The 22,861-nt window shown below is 53.4% G+C and overlaps 1 protein-coding gene across 1 annotated transcript in view; it reads right to left on the minus strand.

Moving 5' to 3' along the window:
* Positions 1 to 10,238, minus strand: part of ARSA (arylsulfatase A) — a 60,576-nt gene extending 50,338 nt beyond the window's left edge. The window contains exons 1-2 of the mRNA XM_060244527.1: positions 10,145 to 10,238; positions 650 to 835 (exon numbers count right to left, since the gene is read on the minus strand). Of these exons, the coding sequence (XP_060100510.1) occupies positions 650 to 835; positions 10,145 to 10,238 (280 nt within the window). The remainder of the gene's footprint in view (positions 1 to 649; positions 836 to 10,144) is intronic.
* Between the last annotated feature and the right edge of the window lie 12,623 nt (positions 10,239 to 22,861).

Here is a 22,861-nt window from a genome sequence, read left to right on the forward strand (position 1 = left end):
ACCCAACTGGCTCTCTGGAAGACTTCTGCAGGAGAACACCCGGCCTGCGGCACTGAGCCCCATCTGTTGAGGGCACTTATCGAAACCAGGAAGCCCACTCGCTAAGGGAAACAGCCTGCGATGCGCCCTTGTCGGTGGGTCCATGCCCCTGCTCGCCCTGTGCGGCTCCTGAGTTGCTCTCACCCCCTGAATGTCGGTGGTCCCGAACCGGGTGTTTCTCTGGCTGCCTTGTGCCAGATTTCCAGCATTTTCTTAGGAGTCAAGTTGAGTAGGAAACTCCTTTCCGGGTGCCAGCCCCTGCCCCCCGCACCAGTGCCCAGGGTGCCACATCCTGAGTGGGCAGTTGGGTGGCTTTCATGCTGCAGACTTGGCAATATGACCCACCAGTAGTTATGGGGGGTGGGGTGGGATTCTCTGCTGCCTCCCTCTCTTCCTCCCTGGTCCCCACTGAAAGGCCTTTTTGTGCCCAGAGTGGGAGGGGATTCCAGCAGGCGAGGAGGGGGGGGGTCAAACAGCTGGGCGAGGCCTCAGCAGCGCCTGGGGTTCTGCCTCCCCCCCCCCCCGTCCCCGCCCAAGCTGGGATGCCAGCAGCTCCCAGAAGGGAGAAAGGCTGAGCCTGCAACGCTCACGTGGCTTTCCTGTCACAAACCTGACCTGGCCCCAGGGCCCTCTGCAGACGCTGCTTTCAGAAGAGCAAAGGGATCTAGCAAGATCTGCTCGGGCCGCTGCTGGGAAGGTAGGTGCCACATCCGCTCTGTGCCCTTCGTCCCACCCGACAGGTCCTCAGGAAGCGATGCCACCTGCCACGTTGTTCCTTCGGCCACCAAGTCCCAAGCTTGGCCAGGAAGACAGAAGGGGAAGGAGCAGAGCTCCGCGTTGCAGTAGAGTGGTCAGCGCTGGGTTGGGAAATCCCTAGAGACCGAGCCAGGCCCCGTTCTCTACGCAAAGAGTGATGTTTCTCCCGGCATGCCGTTCAGTCCTGGACCACAGAGGGCAGGTGCCAGACTACCGAGCAGAGCCAGGGCTGCCGCTTCTGGCTCTTTCAAACATATCGTGTGGCTCTGAAAGCCCCACCAGCCCGACAGATGGCTTGGAGAAGGCAGTTCTCTCTTTAAACCACTTCTCCAAGCCAGCTGGGTGGATACATTTAATGTTAAAGTTGCTTTCTTTCCACCTCTTTCTCCCTCCTGTCATCTGTTTTCCTCCCTCCCTGTCTTGGTGTAGAGCCAGTTTGGTGTAGTGGTTAAGTGTGCAGACTCTTGTCTGGGAGAACTGGGTTTGATTCCCCACTCCTCCATCTGCAGCTGCTGGAATGGCCTTGGGTCAGCCATTGCGCTCTTATCTGGGAGAACCGGGTTTGATTCCCCCCTCCTCAACTTGCAGCTGCTGGAATGGCCTTGGGTCAGCCAGAGCTCTCTTATCTGGGAGAACCGGGTTTGATTCCCCACTCCTCCACTTGCAGCTGCTGGAATGGCCTTGGGTCCTACAGAGCTCTCTTATCTGGGAGAACCGGGTTTGATTCCCCACTCCTCCACTTGCAGCTGCTGGAATGGCCTTGGGTCAGCCAGAGCTCTCTTATCTGGGAGAACCGGGTTTGATTCCCCACTCCTCCACTTGCAGCTGCTGGAATGGCCTTGGGTCAGCCATGGCTCTCTTATCTGGGAGAACCGGGTTTGATTCCCCACTCCTCCACTTGCACCTGCTGGAATGGCCTTGGGTCAGCCAGAACTCTCTTATCTGGGAGAACTGGGTTTGATTCCCCACTCCTCCACTTGCAGCTGATAGAATGGCCTTGGGTCAGCCAGAGCTCTCTTATCTGGGAGAACCGGGTTTGATTCCCCACTCCTCCACTTGCGGCTGCTGGAATGGCCTTGGGTCAGCCAGAGCTCTCTTATCTGGGAGAACTGGGTTTGATTCCCCCCTCCTCCACTTGCAGCTGCTGGACTGGCCTTGGGTCAGCCAGAACTCTCTTATCTGGGAAAACCGGGTTTGATTCCCCACTCCTCCACTTGCAGCTGCTGGACGGGCCTTGGGTCAGCCAGAGCTCTCTTATTTGGGAGAACCGGGTTTGATTCCCCCCTCCTCCACTTGCGGCTGCTGGAATGGCCTTGGGTCAGCCAGAGCTCTCTTATCTGGGAGAACTGGGTTTGATTCCCCCCTCCTCCACTTGCAGCTGCTGGACTGGCCTTGGGTCAGCCAGAACTCTCTTATCTGGGAAAACCGGGTTTGATTCCCCCCTCCTCCACATGCAGCTGCTGGAATGGCCTTGGGTCAGCCAGAACTCTCTTATCTGGGAGAACCGGGTTTGAATCCCCACTCCTCCACTTGCACCTGCTGATATGGCCTTGGGTCAGCCAGAGCTCTCTTATCTGGGAGAACCGGGTTTGATTCCCCACTCCTCCACTTGCAGCTGCTGGAATGGCCTTGGGTCAGCCATAGCTCTCTTATCTGGGAGAACCGGGTTTGATTCCCCAATCCTCCACTTGCAGCTGCTGGAATGGGCTTGGGTCAGCCAGAGCTCTCTTATCTGGGAGAACCGGGTTAGATTCCCCACTCCTCCACTTGCAGCTGCTGGAATGGCCTTGGGTCAGCCAGAGCTCTCTTATCTGGGAGAACCGGGTTGGATTCCCCACTCCTCCACTTGCAGCTGCTGGAATGGCCTTGGGTCAGCCATAGCTCTCTTATCTGGGAGAACTGGGTTTGATTCCCCACTCCTCCACTTGCAGCTGCTGGAATGGCCTTGGGTCAGCCATAGCTCTCTTATCTGGGAGAACCGGGTTTGATTCCCCACTCCTCCACTTGCAGCTGCTGGAATGGCCTTGGGTCAGCCAGAGCTCTCTTATCTGGGAGAACCGGGTTGGATTCCCCACTCCTCCACCTGCAGCTGCTGGAATGGCCTTGGGTGAGCCAGAGCTCTCTTATCTGGGAGAACCAGGTTTGATTCCCCCCTCCTCCACTTGCACCTGCTGGAATGGCCTTGGGTCAGCCAGAGCTCTCTTATGTGGGAGAACCGGGTTGGATTCCCCACTCCTCCACTTGCATCTGCTGGAATGGCCTTGGGTCAGCCAGAGCTCTCTTATCTGGGTGAACCGGGTTTGATTCCCCACTGCTGCACTTGCAGCTACTGGAATGGCCTTGGGTCAGCCATAGCTCTTTTATCTGTGAGAACTGGGTTTGATTCCCCACTCCTCTACTTGCAGCTGCTGGAATGGCCACCCCCAGTGTCTCCTGAACCCATCCTCAAAGTCTCCTGGCTCCACCCCCAGTGCCTCCTGCCCCCATCCTCAAAGTCTCCTGGCTCCACCCCAGTGTCTCCTGGCCCCATCCTCAAAGTCTCCTGGCTCCACCCCAGTGTCTCCTGGCCCCATCCTCAAAGTCTCCTGGCTCCACCCCCAGTGTCTCCTGGACCCATCCTCAAAGTCTCCTGGCTCCACCTCCAGTGTCTCCTGGCTCCACCTCCAGTGTCTCCTGGCTCCACCTCCAGTGTCTCCTGGCTCCACCCCCAATGTCTCCTGGATCCATCCCCCAAGTCCCCAGATATTTCTTGAATTGGACTTGGTTTTGATAACAGGAACCCCGAATGGATGCTCATGGGAACGCAGATTTTGTTCTCATCTCCAGACTGCTTATTTGGCTTGATATAATTTGAGGTCTGAACTTCGTGGGGCACCAGATTCCCACATGTTTTCCTAGCGGTTGTGCAAATGCCCTTGTAAAATCGGCTGCAAAAGACCCCTGAATTCTGAGACATGTTTTGACGCCACCCCCAAGGAACCAAGCTGGGTGTGGGGCTGGGGAAGAACAGGGTGTTGCCCCGACACCCTACAGCGCCCAACACCCTTCAGCACTGTGCAGTTTAGAATACTGCAGACAGTTCCGAGACCTGACACAACACATCCCCAACGGAGGGCGGGGCGGGGGGGGAGCTAATAGGGCAGGCCTGAGTTTGATTCATTGCCCCGCTGCAACAATACGTGGGTTTCTGGAGATGCCTGAAGTGCTGCGGAAAGCACAACCTGCAAATTGTTCACCCTGCAGCGCTTGTCCAGCTGCAAGAAGATGTGGCGGAGCTCAACTGGAGACTGGCCAGTTTGTCTGTCACGAGAGTATCAGTATCAGTCTGGGGAGGGACTGTGGCTCAGTGGCAGAGCATCTGCTTGGTAAGCAGAAGGTCCCAGGTTCAATCCCCGGCATCTCCAACTAAAAGGGTCCAGGAAAGTAGGTGTGGAAAACCTCAGCTTGAGACCCTGGAGAGCCACTGCCAGTGCAATACTGACTTTGATGGACCGAGGGTCTGATTCAGTAGAAGGCAGCTTCATATGTTCTGTTATTAGGGGAGGGATGGTGGCTCAGTGGTAGAGCATCTGCTTGGTAAGCAGAAGGTACCAGGTTGGGGAGGGACGGTGGCTCAGTGGTAGAGCATCTGCTTGGGAAGCAGAAGGTCCCAGGTTCAATCCCCGGCATCTCCAAAAAAGGGTCCAGGCAAGTAGAGAAGACTTTGAGGATGGGGCCAGGAGACACTGGGGGTGGAGCCAGGAGGCACTGGGGGTGGAGCCAGGAGACACTGGGGGTGGAGCCAGGAGACTTTGAGAATGGGGCCAGGAGACACTGGGGGTGGAGCCAGGAGGCACTGGGGGTGGAGCCAGGAGACTTTGAGGATGGGGCCAGGAGACACTGGGGGTGGAGCCAGGAGGCACTGGGGGAGGAGCCAGGAGGCACTGGGGGTGGAGCCAGGAGACACTGTGGGTGGAGCCAGGAGACTTTGAGGATGGGGCCAGGAGACACTGGGGGTGGAGCCAGGAGGCACTGGGGGTGGAGCCAGGAGGCACTGGGGGTGGGGCCAGGAGGCACTGGGGGTGGAGCCAGGAGACTTTGAGGATGGGGCCAGGAGGCACTGGGGGTAGAGCCAGGAGGCACTGGGGGTGGAGCCAGGAGACTTTGAGGATGGGGCCAGGAGACACTGGGGGTGGAGCCAGGAGGCACTGGGGGTGGAGCCAGGAGACACTGGAGGTGGAGCCAGGAGACACTGGGGTGGAGCCAGGAGACTTTGAGAATGGGGCCAGGAGACATTGGGGGTGGAGCCAGGAGACTTTGAGGATGGGGCCAGGAGACACTGGGGTGGAGCCAGGAGACTTTGAGGATGGGGCCAGGAGACACTGGGGGTGGAGCCAGGAGGCACTGGGGGTGGAGCCAGGAGGCACTGGGGGTGGAGCCAGGAGACACTGGGGGTGGAGCCAGGAGGCACTGGGGGTGGGGCCAGGAGGCACTGGGGGTGGAGCCAGGAGACTTTGAGGATGGGGCCAGGAGACACTGGGGGTGGAGCCAGGAGACTTTGAGGATGGGGCCAGGAGACACTGGGGGTGGAGCCAGGAGCAAGGGTGTGACAAACATAATTGCACTCCAAAGGGAGTTCTGGCCATCGCATGGAAAGGGACTGCACACCTTTTAAATGCCTTCTCTCCACTGGAAATAAAGATGGATAGGGTCACTGTCTTTGGGGGTTCATAGAATCGGGCCCTCTGGTCCAATCTTTTTGAAACATGGAGGGTATTTTGGGGAGAGGCACTGGATGCTATGGGGAAGATTTGGTGCCTCTACTTCAAAAGACAGTCTCCCCAGAGCCCCAGGTACCTGCGGGTCAATTCTCCATTATGCCCTAAGGGAATCGATCTTCATGGAGAAGACTGGAGTTCCCAGCAGACCTTTCCCTCCCCCACCCGGCTTTCTTCAGGCCCCGCCTGGAGGTTGGCAAGTCTAGTGCTTCAACTGGTGGCAGCAGGCAAAGGACGCAGGGAGGCGGCTGTGCTCGGCTGCCCCTTCCTTATTAACTCTCAGTTTTAATAAGCGCCCAGCCGAGGGAGACGAGAACAAAACGTGGCAGCTCTCAGGATCCCTCTGGGCTGACAGGCTGAGCCAAAGAGGGGAGTGTGCATCTCAGGGAGGGCAGATTGTGCCCTTTGCAGAGGGGGCGTCACGAGGCAAGGCGGGCTCAGAGGGGAGATTTTTTGCACCGCTGTGGGTGGCAGAGGGGGAGGCAGGTCAGACGCATCACAAGGCCCACCTCGCCAAGAAGGTCTCCTGTGCCATGCCCACTGGAGTTCTGCAAGAGCAGGTGCCCTCTGAAAACGGGACATGGCAGGGCTGCCCTTTGGAGGGGTGCACTTTGTATGTGCCAGTTATGCTTGTCACAGCCTTGCTCCGGACTCCACCCCCAATGTCTCCTGGCTCCACCTCCAAAGTCTCCTGGCTCCACCCCCAAAGTATATATCCAATATCTTCTTAGAGAGCCAGTTTCGTGTAGAGGTGAAGTGCGCGGACTCTTCTCTGGGAGAACCGGGTTTGATTCCCCACTACACCAAACTGGCTCCCAGTTGACCTGCTACACAGATTTTTAAAAATGTTGCTGCTGCCCAAGGCAGGGTCTGCTCTGTGGGGCTGGAGGGAAGCTCCGTGTTGTGGCTGGCCACACCCACCTCCTGTAGAGGCCAATTTGAGGCTCCACCCTCTGCCAGAGCCCCCAATGTGCCCACAGGCTCAAAAAGACCGAGGAGCCCTGGGCTAGCGTATCAAGGATCTGTGAGCCCCGGCACCTCTCAGTTTCCAAGGAAAGCACTGCTGGAATCTGGGGAAGGGCAGGATTTGGGGGAGCCCTTCAGTGGGGCTGTGATGCCAGGGGAGAATCCAGCCCCAGCCCGCCCCCCCCCCCAAGCAGCCATGTTTCTTCAGGGGCACGGAGCTCCCTCGTTTGTCATTCCAGGAGGTCTGCAGGCCCCTCCTGGACGATGGCAGCCAGAAGGGGGCAGGCAATGGGGTAAGCGCCCCCCTGCTGCCTGCGTGAGCGGTGTGGACTTCTGGCTGCAGTTTCCATGGCGTCGTCCTGCCCAGAGGGGCTGCAGCTCAGGCCGGCCACCGGATGTCACGAAGCACAGCTGCCCGCCTCGTCGGTTCTTCCCCCACCCTGTGAGTATAAACCAGCAGATCTAAAAATACAGCCGCCGCCAGGTTCTTTCCCATTTCCTTCGTGCACGGCAGCTAAAGATAGCAGCCATGGAGGCTGGAGGCAGCCGGCAGGCAGAGGTGTGCGGGGAATTCCAAGTAGCAGCCGGGATGGGCACAGATGGACGCCTGCCTGGCCAGCCGAAGGCCCTGCAAGTTTCATGCCAGGCACACAATGCACCCCCCACCCCCACCCCGCATGCAACATATCAGGCACCCTTCCGGAGCATGGGGCTGCAAGGTGTGTTCCATCCTGGAATTCCTCTCAAGGACATAAGAACATAAGAGAAGCCATGTTGGATCAGGCCAGCGGCCCATCCAGTCCAACACTCTGTGTCACAGAAGAACATAAGAGAAGCCCTGTTGGATCAGGCCAGTAGCCCATCCAGTCCAACACTCTGTGTCACAGAAGAACATAAAAGAAGCCCTGTTGGATCAGGCCAGTGGCCCATGCAGTCCAACACTCTGTGTCACAGAAGAACATAAGAGAAGCCAAGTTGGATCAGGCCAGTGGCCCATCCAGTCCAACACTCTGTGTCATATAAGAACATCAGAGAAGCCATGTTGGATCAGGCCAGTGGCCCATCCAGTCCAACACTCTGTGTCACAGAAGAACATAAGAGAAGCCCTGTTGGATCAGGCCAGTGGCCCATCCAGTCCAACACTCTGTGTCACAGAAGAAAATAAGAGAAGCCCTGTTGGATCAGGCCAGTGGCCTATCCAGTCCAACACTCTGTGTCACAGAAGAACATAAGAGAAGCCCTGTTGGATCAGGCCAGTGGCCCTTCCAGTCCAACACTCTGTGTCACTGAAGAACAGAAGAGAAGCCATGTTGGATCAGGCCAGTGGCCCATCCAGTCCAACACTCTGTTTCACAGAAGAAAATAAGAGAAGCCCTGTTGGATCAGGCCAGTGGCCCATCCAGTCCAACACTCTGTGTCACAGAAGAACATAAGAGAAGCCCTGTTGGATCAGGCCAATGGCCCATCCAGTCCAACACTCTTTGTCACATAAGAACATAAGAGAAGCCCTGTTGGATCAGGCCAGTGGCCCATCCAGTCCAACACTCTGTGTCACTGAAGAACAGAAGAGAAGCCATGTTGGATCAGGCCAATGGCCCATCCAGTCCAACACTCTGTGTTACATAAGGACAGAAGAGAAGCCATGATGGATCCGGCCAACGGCCCATCCAGACCAACACTCGGTGTCACACTTTGGCCCAAAAACCCAGGTGCCATCAGGAGATCTATCAGTGGGGCCAGGAAACTAGAAGCCCTCCCACTGTTGCCCCTCCCCCCCACAAAGCACCACGAATACAGAGCATCACTGGCCCAAACACATAAGAACATAAGAGAAGCCCTATTGGATCAGGCCGATGGCCCCTCCAGTCCAACATTCTGTGTCACATAAGAACATCAGAGAAGCCATGTTGGATCAGGCCAGTGGCCCCTCCAGTCCAACACTCTGTGTCACATAAGAACATCAGAGAAGCCATGTTGGATCAGACCAATGGCCCCTCCAGTCCAACACTCTGTGTCACATAAGAACATCAGAGAAGCCATGTTGGATCAGGCCAGTGGCCCCTCCAGTCCAACACTCTGTGTCGCATAAGAACATCAGAGAAGCCATGTTGGATCAGGCCATTGGCCCCTCCAGTCCCACACTCTGTATCACATAAGAACATAAGAGAAGCCCTGTTGGATCAGGCCAATGCCCCCTCCAGTCCAACACTCTGTGTCACATAAGAACATCAGAGAAGCCATGTTGGATCAGGCCATTGGCCCCTCCAGTCCCACACTCTGTATCACATAAGAACATCAGAGAAGCCATGTTGGATCAGGCCAGTGGCCCCTCCAGTCCAACACTCTGTGTCACATAAGAACATAAGAGAAGCCCTGTTGGACTCGGCCAATGCCCCCTCCAGTCCAACACTCTGTGTCACATAAGAACATCAGAGAAGCCATGTTGGATCAGGCCAGTGGCCCCTCCAGTCCAACACTCTGTGTCACATAAGAACATAAGAGAAGCCCTGTTGGACTCGGCCAATGCCCCCTCCAGTCCAACACTCTGTGTCACATAAGAACATCAGAGAAGCCATGTTGGATCAGGCCACTGGCCCATACAGTCCAACACTCTGTGTCACATAAGAACACAAGAGAAGCCCTGTTGGATCAGGCCAGTGGCCCATCCATTCCAACACTCTGCGTCACATAAGAACATAAGAGAAGCCATGTTGGATCAGGCCAGTGGCCCATCCAGTCCAACACTCTGTGTCACATAAGAACATAAGAGAAGCCATGTTGGATCAGGCCAATGGCCTATCCAGTCCAACACTCTGTGTCACATAAGAACATCAGAGAAGCCATGTTGGATCAGGCCAGTGGCCCCTCCAGTCCAACACTCTGTGTCACCCAGGGGCCAAAAAACCCCAGGTGCCATCAGGAGGCCCATCAGTGGGGCCAGGATACTGGAAGCTCTCCCTCTGTTGCCCCCTCCCCCCACCAAGCACCCAGAATACAGAGCATCACTTGCCCCATCACATGCATGCTCTGAACTGCCTAACGCGGGGGTGTCGAACTTATTTGTTATGAGTGCCGGATCAGACATAAAGGGGACTTTGTCGGGCTGGGGCTATTTAAGATTAGAGATATAAACTTTAAAAAGGACACAGACAAACAAAGATTTTTTTTAACTTAAAATAAAACATGCTTAAAACGTTAGCACTCGTTGGTCTTAAGGATGCTTTCTTTGTAACTCTCCCATGGGATCCAGGGAACTGTGCAAAGGAAGCTCTGGCTCTTTCCTTCCTTTCCCAGGGGACCAGGAGGGGACGGAGCCTCAGCCAATAGAAGGACTTGGCTCAGTTACCCATGGATGAATTCTCCATTATACCCTATGGGGGCTGGTCTCCATAGGGTATAATGGAGTGCCTAGCAGACATTCAAAACCCCACCACCACCACCACCCCTGGTCTTCTAATAACCCTGAAATGGAAGAAAAACCTCCAAACCAGGAGATCTCCTGCCGCAATCCCAACTGAGGACTGGCCACTCTGCTGCAGACAGACTAACAGGCCGACCCGTCTTGACCTCTCCGCACAAGGGGAGGTGGGAACATGCAAGCCAGCCCCCCCCCACCCCGCTCCCACCTAAAGCTGACTCATTCTTCGCAACAGGTGTAAATCGCAGGGGAGGTGGTGAAGACTCGCTGCCATGGCGACAGAATCGCAGGCCTGCCTGCATGGCTGAAGAGCGCCAAAATGGTGGTGTCTCTCACTCCCCCGCCACTGCCTCCCTTCTCTGGAGCTGGTCCAGGGCTGAGTCAGCGCCTTGGAGGATGTGTGGTGGCACATCAGGTACAGCACGGGCAGCCCATCAGAACTGCGCTCCGGACCCCCCTGTGCTGTGGCCCCTTCGGCTGGGGGAAGACTCTTCTCCTTTTTCTTTCCAGACTTTGCAATAACACTGTGGTGCAGGCCCAGGCTGGTCGGGTGGGCGATTTGGGAAAGAAGCTGAACGGCAGCCCAGTTCCAATTTTAATTTCTGTTATAATTAGTGTTGCTAAGCCACCCCCCCCCCCAGCTACTGGTGGGAGATGGGGGGGGGGGAGGTTTGCCAGATCTTGGTTGGGAGGCTCCTGGAGATTTGGGGGTGGCGCCTGGGGAAGGCACGGGACTCAGTGGGGGGCAGTGCCAGAGATCCCACCCTCCAGAGCAGCCGTTTTCTCCAGGGGAACTGCGATCTCTGTAGCATGGAGATGATCTGCAAGGGGATCCCCAGGTCCCACCTGGAGGTTGGCATCCTGCATTGTAGCAAGTCATCAACCAAATCCATGACTGCATTCCCACTTCTGGGTTGGAACTTCCTGTGACACACAGGGGCAGAAACCAGAGGTCATCAGGAGATCCACCCGTGGGGCCAGAACTCCACAAGCCAGAAGCACCAAGAAGACAGAGGGGGGGCAGCCAAACCTGCTTAACATAAGAGCCGCCATAGAGAATAGATATCAGATGTTTGAGAGCTGCTAGTCATGAACGTAAGATGTTTGAGAGAAGGAAGGGAAGGAGGGAGGGAGGGAGGAAGGAAGGAAGGGAGGGAGGAAGGAAGGGAGGGAGGGAGGAAGGCAGGAAGGAAGGGAGGGAGGAGGGAGGGAGAGGGAGGAAGGAAAGAAGGAAGGAAGGGAGAGAGGAAGGAAGGAAGGGAGGAAGGAAAGCAGGAAGGGAGGGAGGGAGGACGGCAGGGAGGAAGGAAGGATGGGAGGGAGGAAGGAAAGAAGGAGGGAGGAATGAAGGGAGGGAGGGAGGGGGGAGGGATGAAGGAGGGAGGGAGGGAGGAAAGAAGGAAGGGAGGAAGGATGGGAGGGAGGGAGGAAAGAAGGAAGGGAGGGAGGGAGGCAAATAGATGGCAGGGGGAGGTGGAAAGAAAGGAACTTTTAACTTTGTATGCATTCTCCAAGCTGCTGGCTGGCTTGGCTCAGAGAAGTGATTTAAAGAGCCGGCTTCTCTCCATCTTCACTCTGTGGCTACCAGCCACTGCTGGACTCTGCTTCAGATGTTTACCTTCAGGGTTCCTCACCAGGGGTCTCCAGGGTCTGCCCTTAAGCAGCCAAGATCCCCCTTTGCTTCTGCATACTCAGATGTACCACAGTCTACTCCCCCATTTGAACCATGCTGAACTGGACCCAAACCCACTTCAGGGTGATCTTGCTTTTTCTTCTTCTCCAAGGCACCACATTTTTAGAAGGATACAGACAAGGTGGAAGGGGTCCAGAGGAGGGTGACGAAGATGGTGAGGGGTCTGGAGACCAAGTCCTTTGAGGAAAGGTTGAAGAAGCTGGGCATGTTTAGCCTGGAGAGGCGGCGGCTGAGAGGTGATAGGATCACCATCAAGTCCTTGAAGGGCTGTCCTAGAGAGGATGGGGTGGAATTGTTTTCTGTAGCCCCGGAAGGTAGGACCAGAACCAACGGGTTGAAACTAAATCCAAAGAGTTTCCGGCTCAACATTAGGAAGAACTTCCTGACCATTAGAGCGGTTCCTCAGTGGAACAGGCTTCCTCCTGGGGAGGTGGTGGGCTCTCCTTCCTTGGAGGTTTTTCAACAGAGGCTAGATGGCCACCTGACAGCAATGAGGATCCTGTGAATTTAGGGGGAGGGTTTGTGAGTTTAGAGCGGTTCCTCAGTGGAACAGGCTTCCTCCTGGAGAGGTGGTGGGCTCTCCTTCCTTGGAGGTTTTGAAACAGAGGCTAGGTGGCCCTCTGACAGCAGTAAGGATCCTGTGAATTTAAGGGGAGGTTTAGGAGAGTTTCCTGCATTGTGCAGGGGATCAGACTAGATGACCCTAGAGGTCCCTTCCAGCTCTATGATTCTACAAGGCAGTGCTGGAATGGAACCTTAATGGAACCTTCATATTCAGTGTACCCTAGATATCAGTTGCTGGGGGAGTAATGCAAGAAGAGGACTGGGAATCCACACCCTGCCTGGAAGCCCTTTGGAAAAGAGGGTGCTGGGCTGGGGTCTGACCCAGGAAGGACGGTCTTTGGGGGGTTGTTGAGAGCCTGCCCCACAGGCTCAGCCCTCCTTCAAGTCCTGGGGAGGAGTGGAGGGGCACACCGGTGAGGATGGGAGACCAAACGGAGGAGCCCCTTTTCTCCTAAGCAAGGTCACCATGGAAACCACAAGCCCCAGCAAGTGGGGGAGGCTTTCTCACCCAAGCGAAGGTGCAGAAGAGGGTGGGAAAGAGGGTGGAGGGGAGGGGGGGAGGGATGCAGTCTGGGGAAGGCACAGGCTGAGATGAGAAAGGAAACGGCTCATGGGGTTTCTCCGATACTCATTGCATCACGGTTGCTGCAGTGTGAGACACGGACCTTTGGTCTAATCCGGCAGGGCTCTTCTTCTCTTCTGTCCTCTGCAGAGAAAAAGGTCAAGGTAGTCCCCTGTGCAAGCACCAGCCGTTTCCGACTCTGGGATGACATCGCTTTCACAATGTTTTCACGAGGGCAGCCGTGTTGGTCTGAAGCAGTTGAACAAAGCAGGAGTCAAGTGGCACCTTTAAGACCAACCATGTTTTATTGAGAATGTAAGCTTTCGTGTGCGCCCTAAGCACACGAAAGCTTATGTCCTCAATAAAACTTGGTTGCCACTTGACTCCTGCTTTGTTCAATGACGTTTTCACGGCAGACTTTATCACGGGGTGGTTTTGCCATTGCCTTCCCCAGTCATCTACACTTTCCCCCCAGTTTGGTGTAGTGGTTAAGAGCCAGTTTGGTGTAGTGGTTAAGTGTGCGGACTCTTATCTGGGAGAACCGGGTTTGATTCCCCACTCCTCCACTTGCACCTGCTGGCATGGCCTTGGGTCAGCCATAGCTCTGGCAGAGGTTGTCCTTGAAAGGGCAGCTGCTGTGAGAGCCCTCTCCAGCCCCACCCACCTCACAGGGTGTCTGTTGTGGGGGAGGAAGGTAAAGGAGATTGTGAGCCGCTCTGAGACTCTTCGGAGTGGAGGGCAGGATATAAATCCAATATCATCATCTTCTTCTTCTTCCCCCAGCAAGCTGGGGACTCCTTTTACCAACCTTGGAAGGCTGAGTCAGCCTCGAGCCGGCTACCTGAAAACCCAGCTTCCACTGGGGATCGAAGTCAGGTTGTGAGCAGAGCTTAGGACTGCAGTACTGCAGCTTTACCACTCTGTGCCACAGGGCTCTTAGGTAAAGGTAGTCCCCAATGCAAGCACCAGTCATTTCTGACTTTGGGGTGACGTTGCTTTCACAACGTTTTCACGGCACACTTTTTGCGGGGTGGTTTGCCATTGCATTCCCCAGTCAACTCCACTTCCCCCGCCCCCAGCAAGCTGGGGACTCCTTTTACCGACCTCGGAAGGATGGAAGGCTGAATCAACCTCGAGCCGGCTACCTGAAAACCCAGCTTCCACCGGGGATCGAACTCAGGTCGTGAGCAGAGAGCTCCGACTGCAGTACAGCAGCTTTACCACTCTGCGCCACAGGGCTCCAAAGGTAAAGGTAGTCCCCTGTGCAAGCACCAGTCATTTCTGACTTTGGGGTGACAACGTTTTCACGGCAGACTTTTTACGGGGTGGTTTGCCAATGCCTTCCCCAGGCATCTACACTTTTCCCCCAGCAAGCTGGGGACTCCTTTTATCAATTTCAGAAGGATGGAAGGCTGAGTCAACCTTGAGACGGCTACCTGAAAACCCAGCTTCCACCGGGGATCGAACTCAGGTCGTGAGCAGAGCTTAGGACTGCAGTACTGAAGCTTTACCTCTGATCCACGGGGTTCCTAAGGTAAAGATAGTCCCCTGTGCAAGCACCAATCTTTTCCGACTCTGGGGTGACGTTGCTTTCACAACGTTTTCATGGCAGACTTTTTACACTTCCCCCCCAGCAAGCAGAGTCTGGAGAGAGAGGGAGTTCTGACGGAGTTTGTGATCCACAAAATTCTCCTTCTGAAGCTGCTCTTGCTTCCAGGGGAGCTGATCTCTATGGTCAGAAAACCAGCCGCAATTGCAGAAGAGGTCCAGGCCCGTGTAGACTCTGCTTCAGGATCACCGTAGGTTTCCCAAGTCCAATTCCAGAAAGATCTGGAGACTGTGGGAGCGGAGCCAGGAGCAAGGCTGTGACAAGCACAGTTGAACTCCAAAGGGAGTTCTGCCATCCCGTTGAAAGGGACCGCACACCTCTTAATTTGGAAATAATGAAAGACAGGGGCACCTTCTTTGCGGACTCATAGAATTTGCCTACAACTCCCATCAGCCCCAGCCATGCTGGCTGAGGCTGATAGGAGTTGTAGGCAAAAACATATATTGGCCACTGTGTGACACAGAGTGTTGGACTGGAGGGGCCATTGGTCTGATTCAACAGGGCTTCTCTTAGTTCTTATGTGACACAGAGTGTTGGACTGGAGGGGCCATTGGCCTGATCCAACATGGCTTCTCTTAGGTTCTTATGTGACATAGAGTGTTGGATTGGAGGGGCCATTGGTCTGATCCAACATGGCTTCTCTTAGGTTCTTCTGTGACACAGAGTGTTGGACTGGATGGGCCATTGGCCTGATCCAACAGGGCTTCTCTTATGTTCTTATGTGACACAGAGTGTTGGACTGGAGGGGCCACTGGCCTGATCCAACATGGCTTCTCTTAGGTTCTTCTGTGACACAGAGTGTTGGATTGGATGGGCCATTGGTCTGATTCAACAGGGCTTCTCTTAGTTCTTATGTGATACAGAGTGTTGGACTAGATGGACCACTGGCCTGATCCAACATGGCTTTTCTTAGTTCTTATGTGACACAGAGTGTTGGACTGTATGGGCCAGTGGCCTGATCCAACATGGCTTCTCTTATGTTCTTATGTGACACAGAGTGTTGGACTGGATGGACCACTGGCCTGATCCAACATGGCTTCTCTTATGTTCTTATGTGACACAGAGTGTTGGACTGGATGGGCCATTGGCCTGATCCAACATGGCTTCTCTTATGTTCTTATGTGATACAGAGTGTTGGACTAGATGGACCACTGGCCTGATCCAACATGGCTTTTCTTAGTTCTTATGTGACACAGAGTGTTGGACTGTATGGGCCAGTGGCCTGATCCAACATGGCTTCTCTTATGTTCTTATGTGACACAGAGTGTTGGACTGGATGGACCACTGGCCTGATCCAACATGGCTTCTCTTATGTTCTTATGTGACACAGAGTGTTGGACTGGATGGGCCATTGGCCTGATCCAACATGGCTTCTCTTATGTTCTTATGTGATACAGAGTGTTGGACTAGATGGACCACTGGCCTGATCCAACATGGCTTTTCTTAGTTCTTATGTGACACAGAGTGTTGGACTGTATGGGCCATTGGCCTGATCCAACATGACTTCTCTTAGTTCTTATGTGACACAGAGTGTTGGACTGGATGGACCACTGGCCTGATCCAACATGGCTTCTCTTAGTTCTTATGTGACACAGAGTGTTGGACTGGAGGGGCCATTGGCCTGATCCAACATGGCTTCTCTTATGTTCTTATGTGACACAGAGTGTTGGACTGGATGGGCCATTGGCCTGATCCAACATGGCTTCTCTTATGTTCTTATGTGATACAGAGTGTTGGACTAGATGGACCACTGGCCTGATCCAACATGGCTTTTCTTAGTTCTTATGTGACACAGAGTGTTGGACTGTATGGGCCATTGGCCTGATCCAACATGACTTCTCTTAGTTCTTATGTGACACAGAGTGTTGGACTGGATGGACCACTGGCCTGATCCAACATGGCTTCTCTTAGTTCTTATGTGACACAAAGTGTTGGACTGGAGGGGCCATTGGCCTGATCCAACATGGCTTCTATTATGTTCTTAATTGAACCCCCGGGTCCAATCCTTTTGAAACTTAGAGGGTGTTTTGAGGAGAGGCCTTGGATGCTATGCTGCAAATTTGGAGCTTCTACGTCAAAAAAAAAAACAGCCACCCCAGAGCCCCAGATAACTGCAAATTAATTCTCCATTATACGTTATGGGAATCGGTCTCCTTAAGGAATAATCGAGTGCCCAGCAGACATTTTTCCCCTCCCCAAACTTTCTGATTATCCTGAAGTGGGGGGCGGGCCTCCAGACTGGGGGAATCCCCTGCCCCCACCTGGGGATTGGCAACCCTATTGAGGACCGATTTTGTAGTGCAGGGGTGGCCAACGGTAGCTCTCCAGATGTTTCTTGCCTACAACTCCCATCAGCCCCAGCCATTGGACGTGCTGGCTGGGGCTGATGGGAGTTGTAGGCAGAGAACATCTGGAGAGCTACCGTTGGCCACCCCTGTTGTAGTGACACTGACAGCACACTTCAGTGTCTTTGCACAGACTCAGGGTCTCCTGCAGAGGGAACTGTGCACCCCATGCAAATGTGTTGCACCAGTTGAGTTTGCGCACCACCTCCAATTCGACTGCTGCTTCTGCAGAGACCTGGCTGGCGTGGCGTGGTAACACTGCCTTTGCGCAGAATGCAGCCGAGTTCTTGTTGAGCCAGACAGGAAAGGCCTTAGAATCGTAGAGTTGGAAGGAAGCTGTGGAGTCTTGTGAGCAAAAAGTTCTACTTTGTGAGCTCCTGGCATTCAAGTTGTGAGCGACTGCATCAATTTGTTTGCTCTGGAGCCATTTTTTCCTGAGCTGAGACAAAAACGTGTGAGCCAGAGGTGAAAAAGCTGAGAGCTAGCTCACACTAACTCAGATTAGAGGGAACACTGGTTGGAAGGTCCCCTGTCAAGTCCCCAATAGTTCAAGGATCAACGACAGTCCCTTGCAAGAATAGCTGTTTGTTGATACATAACAGGTCAGAGCGATCAAACCCGGTTCTCCCAGATAAGAGTCCTCCCAGATAAGAGTCCACCCACTTAACCACTACACCAAATTGGCTCTCAGGGAAGGAAGGAAGGAAAATAGATGGGGAGGGGGAAATAAAGCGATTTTAACTCCCTCTAGACCAGGGGTGGCCAAACTTGCTTAACGTAAGAGCGCTATATAAAGAACGTCAGATGTTTGAGAGCTGCAAGACAGAAACATCCAATGTTTGAGAACCGCAAGACAAGGAAGGAAGGAAGGAAGGAAGGAAGGAAGGAAGGAAGGAAGGAAGGAAGGAAAGAAGGAAGGAAGGAAGGAAGGAAGGAAGGGGGAAATAAAGCAATTTTTACTCCCTCTAGACCAGGGGTGGCCAAACTTGCTTAACGTAAGAGCACTATATAAAGAACGTCAGATGTTTGAGAGCTGCAAGACATAAACATCCAATGTTTGAGAGCCGCAAGACAAGGAAGGAAGGAAGGAAGGAAGGAAGGAATAATAATAATAATAATAATAATAATAATAATAATAATAATAATAATAATAATAATAATAATAATAATAATAATAATAATAATAATAATAATAATAATAATAGTAGTAGTAGTAGTAGTAGTAGTACTTTTTATTTATATCCCGCCCTCCCCGCACAAGCAGTCTCAGGGCGGCTCACAACGTATAAATGCAATACAATAAAATCATACAAAGGAAGGAAGGAAGGAAGGAAGGAAGGAAGGAAGGAAGGAAGGAAGGAAGGAAGGAAGGAAGGAAGGAAGGAAGGAAGGAAGGAAGGAAGGAAGGAAGGAAGGAAGGAAGGAAGGAAGGAAGGAAGGGGGAAATAAAGCAATTTTTACTCCCTCTAGACCAGGGGTGGCCAAACTTGCTTAACGTAAGAGCACTATATAAAGAACGTCAGATGTTTGAGAGCTGCAAGACATAAACATCCAATGTTTGAGAGCCGCAAGACAAGGAAGGAAGGAAGGAAGGAATAATAATAATAATAATAATAATAATAATAATAATAATAATAATAATAATAATAATAATAATAATAATAATAGTAGTAGTAGTAGTAGTAGTAGTACTTTTTATTTATATCCCGCCCTCCCCGCACAAGCAGTCTCAGGGCGGCTCACAACGTATAAATGCAATACAATAAAATCATACAAAGGAAGGAAGGAAGGAAGGAAGGAAGGAAGGAAGGAAGGAAGGAAGGAAGGAAGGAAGGAAGGAAGGAAGGAAGGAAGGAAGGGGGAAATAAAGCAATTTTTACTCCCTCTAGACCAGGGGTGGCCAAACTTGCTTAACGTAAGAGCACTATATAAAGAACGTCAGATGTTTGAGAGCTGCAAGACATAAACATCCAATGTTTGAGAGCCGCAAGACAAGGAAGGAAGGAAGGAATAATAATAATAATAATAATAATAATAATAATAATAATAATAATAATAATAATAATAATAATAATAGTAGTAGTACTTTTTATTTATATCCCGCCCTCCCCGCACAAGCAGTCTCAGGGCGGCTCACAACGTATAAATGCAATACAATAAAATCATACAAAGGAAGGAAGGAAGGAAGGAAGGAAGGAAGGAAGGAAGGAAGGAAGGAAGGAAGGAAGGAAGGAAGGAAGGAAAATAGATGGGGAGGGGGAGAGGTGGAAAGAAAGCAATTTTAACTTTAGATGCATTCTCCAAGCCTCTAGCTGGCTTGGCCTGGAGAAGTGATTTAAAGAGCCAAAGGCCTTCTCCAAGTGGCCGACAAGGCGGTGGGGGCTTCAAGAGCCACACAGTATGTGTGAAAGAGCCACACTTTGGCCACCCCTGGACTGGATGGTCTTCAGGCTCCGTCCAGCTGTTAAATGCCACGCTTCTCGCCCCTTTGTGCCGCCTGTGTCTTCTGGCAGCGAAGGCTCCATGACTTGAGGACAGGCCTCCAGTCAAGCGTGGCCTTTGCCTCCCTTCGGGCTGGGCTCATTTCCTCTTGCCTCCCCCTGGTCCCTTTTTAGCTCCGGAGCCCCACCCGCTGACCTTCGGCTCACAATCAGGCCGGGTGGAAATGCAGGGAGAGCCAGTCCCCTAGTCAGCAGCTTCCAAGAAGCTGCAGTCCACACCCCCAGGACTGGAGGCGGATCCACGCCCACCTAGACCGGAATGTTCTGCTTTACCAGCCAGCAGTTCTGATTGACTTGCTTATGTATTGAAAACATGGACGAGCCGCCTTTCTTCCTTGGGGCGCTCAAGGCAGCTTGCAGGATAAAGGAAAGGCATAAAATAGGGGGGCGGGGGGGATACATAAAACCAACATTGAATCTCATGATCTGGGCCTGCAAGTCACTTAACCAAAAGCAGCCTTAAATAAAAATGTCTTCAACTGCCTTCTAAAGAGGGAGCGTCAGGGGGCCAGGCACACCTCTGGGGGAGGCAGTTTCATAATCATGGGGCCACCACTGAAAAGTCCTTCGATTGAGGGGGCAGTCAAGAGGACCCCTCCCTGTGGTCTTGATTCCCAGGCAGGAGAGCCAATTTGGTGTAGTGGTCAGACCTTGAATTCAGCAGGAGCTCACAGGAGACCAGCTCCTAAACCTTTCTGATGCTCCCCCACCCTTCTCCCCACCTACAATCAGTGGCTATTAACCACAGCTTATTGTTGGAACTCTCTGGGGCAGGGATGCTCTGTATTCTTGTGCTTGGGGGAGGGGCACAGTGGGAGAGCTTCTAGCCCTACTGGTGGACCTCCTGATGGCACCTGGGCCTTTTGGCCACTGTGTGACAGAGTGTTGGACCGGATGGGCCACTGGCCTGATCCAACAGGGCTTCTCTTATGTTCTTATGTGACACAGAGTGTTGGACTGGATGGGGCATTGGCCTCATCCAACATGGCTTCTCTTATGTTCTTATGGCCCTGCTGGTGGACCTCCTGATGGCACCTGGGTTTTTTGGCCACTGTGTGACACAGAGTGTTGGACTGGAGGGGCCATTGGCCTGATCCAACATGGCTTCTCTTATGTTCTTCTGTGTCTGCGACAGTGATGCTCTGTCTTCTTGGTGCTTGGAGGGAAACAGTTGGAGGGCTTCTGGTGCCCTGGCCCCACAGATGGACCTCCTGATGGCAGCTGGGTTTTTTGGCCACTTTGTGACACAGAGTGTTGGACTGGATGGTCCATTGGGCTGATCCAACATGGCTTCTCCTATGTTCTTATGTTCTTACCCTGTCCATTGAATAGTAGGTGCAGCTGCATAACAATCTCTGGATTAGGAGAGGGGGCAGCCAGCCAGCCAGCCAGCAGGAGCTTTTGCACACCCCCAGCAGCCCTCATTAACCCCTAGAGATGCCCACGCCACCCTTTCTCCACTTTTTCTGTGATTTTGGGTGGCAAGTGGCTTGCTGCCCTTTTGACTGGGGGAGCGGCCCAGGAGAGCCCCAAGCCAGTGAAGCCTGCTTGGGCGGGCTGGATCTCTAGCCAGCCCAAGCAGGCCTCACTCTCCCGGGGCTCTCCTTTCTTGTGTCGGGTTGCTTTTGGCTGGGGGGAGTGGCATATGCTAATAAGTTATGCTAATGAGTTCCACCACCTATTTCTCTACAAAAAGACCCCCGGTAATGGTTAAATACACAAACTCTTATCTGGGAGAACCAGGTTTGATCCCCCAGCTGCTGGAATGGCATTGGGTCAGCCATAGCTCTTGTAGAGTTGTCCTTGAAAGAGCAGCTTCTAGGAGAGCTCTCTCAGCCCCACCCACTTCACAGGGTGTCTGTGTTGGGGGAAGAATATAAAGGAGATTGTAAGCTGCTCTGAGACTAATTCAGAGAGAAGGGTGGGGTATAAATCTACCATCTCCTTCTTTAGGATCTCAGCTGAGAATCTGTCCCAAGTTCCTTTAGAGACTGGGAGGTGTCATCTCTGGGCTGGGAAATTCCTGAGATTTTGGGGTGGATCTTGGGGGGGGAGGGGAGAGATCTCAGTGGCATGTAATGCCCTACAGCTCACCCTCCACTGGGGCTGGGGCATTCAATAAGGCTACTAACCCGGAATAGGAAATTCTTGGAGATTTTGGGAGTGCACCCTGAGGATATAACCTTCGTGGGTTATAATGCCTTAGAGCAGGGGTGGCCAAACTGTGGCTCTTTCACACATATCGTGTGGCTCTTGAAGCCCCCACCACCCCACTGGCTGGCTTGGGGAAGGCACTGGTCTCTTCAAATCATTTCTCCAAGCCAAGCCAGCCGGTGGCTTGGAGAATGCACTTAAAGTTGCTTTCTTTCCACCTCTCCCTCTCTCCACCCATCTATTTTCCTTCCTTCCTTCTTTCCTTCCTTCCTTCCTTCCTTCCTTCCTTCCTTCTCTCGAACATCTGAAGTTCATGTCTTGCAGCTCTTGAACATCTGAAATTTATTCTATGTGGCTCTTACATTATGCAAGTTTGGCCACTCCTGCCTTAGAGTCCACCCTCCCCCCCCCAAAAAAAAATAACCCTGCCATTTTCTCCAGGAAAATGATCTCTGATCTCTGCTATCTGGGCATCAGTTGGCATCCCAGATGACCTACAGGCCTTGCCTGGAAGTTGACAACCCCCAGCCTTTCCTGCTCGGGTCTTTCCCCTGCTGCTGTTCCCGCGGCTCTCTGGGGAGGATTTGGGGGGGGGGGGGGGGGAGGCAGCTCTCTATGCAGCAGGCGCTGGCTGCTTTCCCCACTGCTGTTATTCTGCTGCCTCCGCCTTTGCAGCCATTTAGTATTCCTAATTTTATTTGTTTGGAAATGCCTCTCCTACCTCTCCAGGGACCGACTCATAACAAACTGGCCTCGGTTTCAACGGTTTGATCGGTCAACGTGTCAAGTGCATTTGGCAGTGCATGAACCGCTCAGAGTGTCACTCTGAGACCACCGCGCTTCCACTTTTTTGCAGAAGAGCGGCAGAGGCTCCCCCTGCGGCCAGCCCCGCCTGCCCCCTTCCCCCCCCCCGCTGCCTCTCCAGAGGAGGTGCGGTTCTGCTGGCACTCTGGACCCAGCTGCTGCAGCTCAAGTCGGCAGTTCCAGGTTGCCAACTCCAGGCTGGGAAATTCTAGCAAACGGTGGAGTGGACCTTGGGGAAGGTGAGGTTTGGGGGAAGGAGGGGTCTCAGCCCACCCTCCAAAGTGGCCATGTTCTGCCGGGGAAATGATCATCTCGGTCGTCTGGAGGTCAGTTGCAAGCCCAGGAGATCTCCAGACCCCACCAGGTGGTTGACAACCCAAATTGCAGTCCCAGAGGAAGAACTCTGCAAAGGTTGCATCAGTGTGAGAAGAAGAAGAAGAAGAAAGAACATCAGAGAAGCCCTGTTGGATCAGGCCAGTGGCGCTTCCAGTCCAACACTCTGTGTCACATAACAACATCAGAGAAGCCATGTTGGATCAGGCCAGTGGCCCGTCCAGTCCAACACTCTGTGTCACATAAGAACACAAGAGAAGCCCTGTTGGATCAGGCCAGTGGCCCTTCCAGTCCAACACTCTGTGTCACAGAAGAACATAAGAGAAGCCCTGTTGGATCAGGCCAGTGGCCCATCCAGTC

Source organism: Heteronotia binoei, chromosome 8, assembly GCF_032191835.1.
Source record: "Heteronotia binoei isolate CCM8104 ecotype False Entrance Well chromosome 8, APGP_CSIRO_Hbin_v1, whole genome shotgun sequence".
Classification (NCBI taxonomy): domain Eukaryota; kingdom Metazoa; phylum Chordata; class Lepidosauria; order Squamata; family Gekkonidae; genus Heteronotia; species Heteronotia binoei.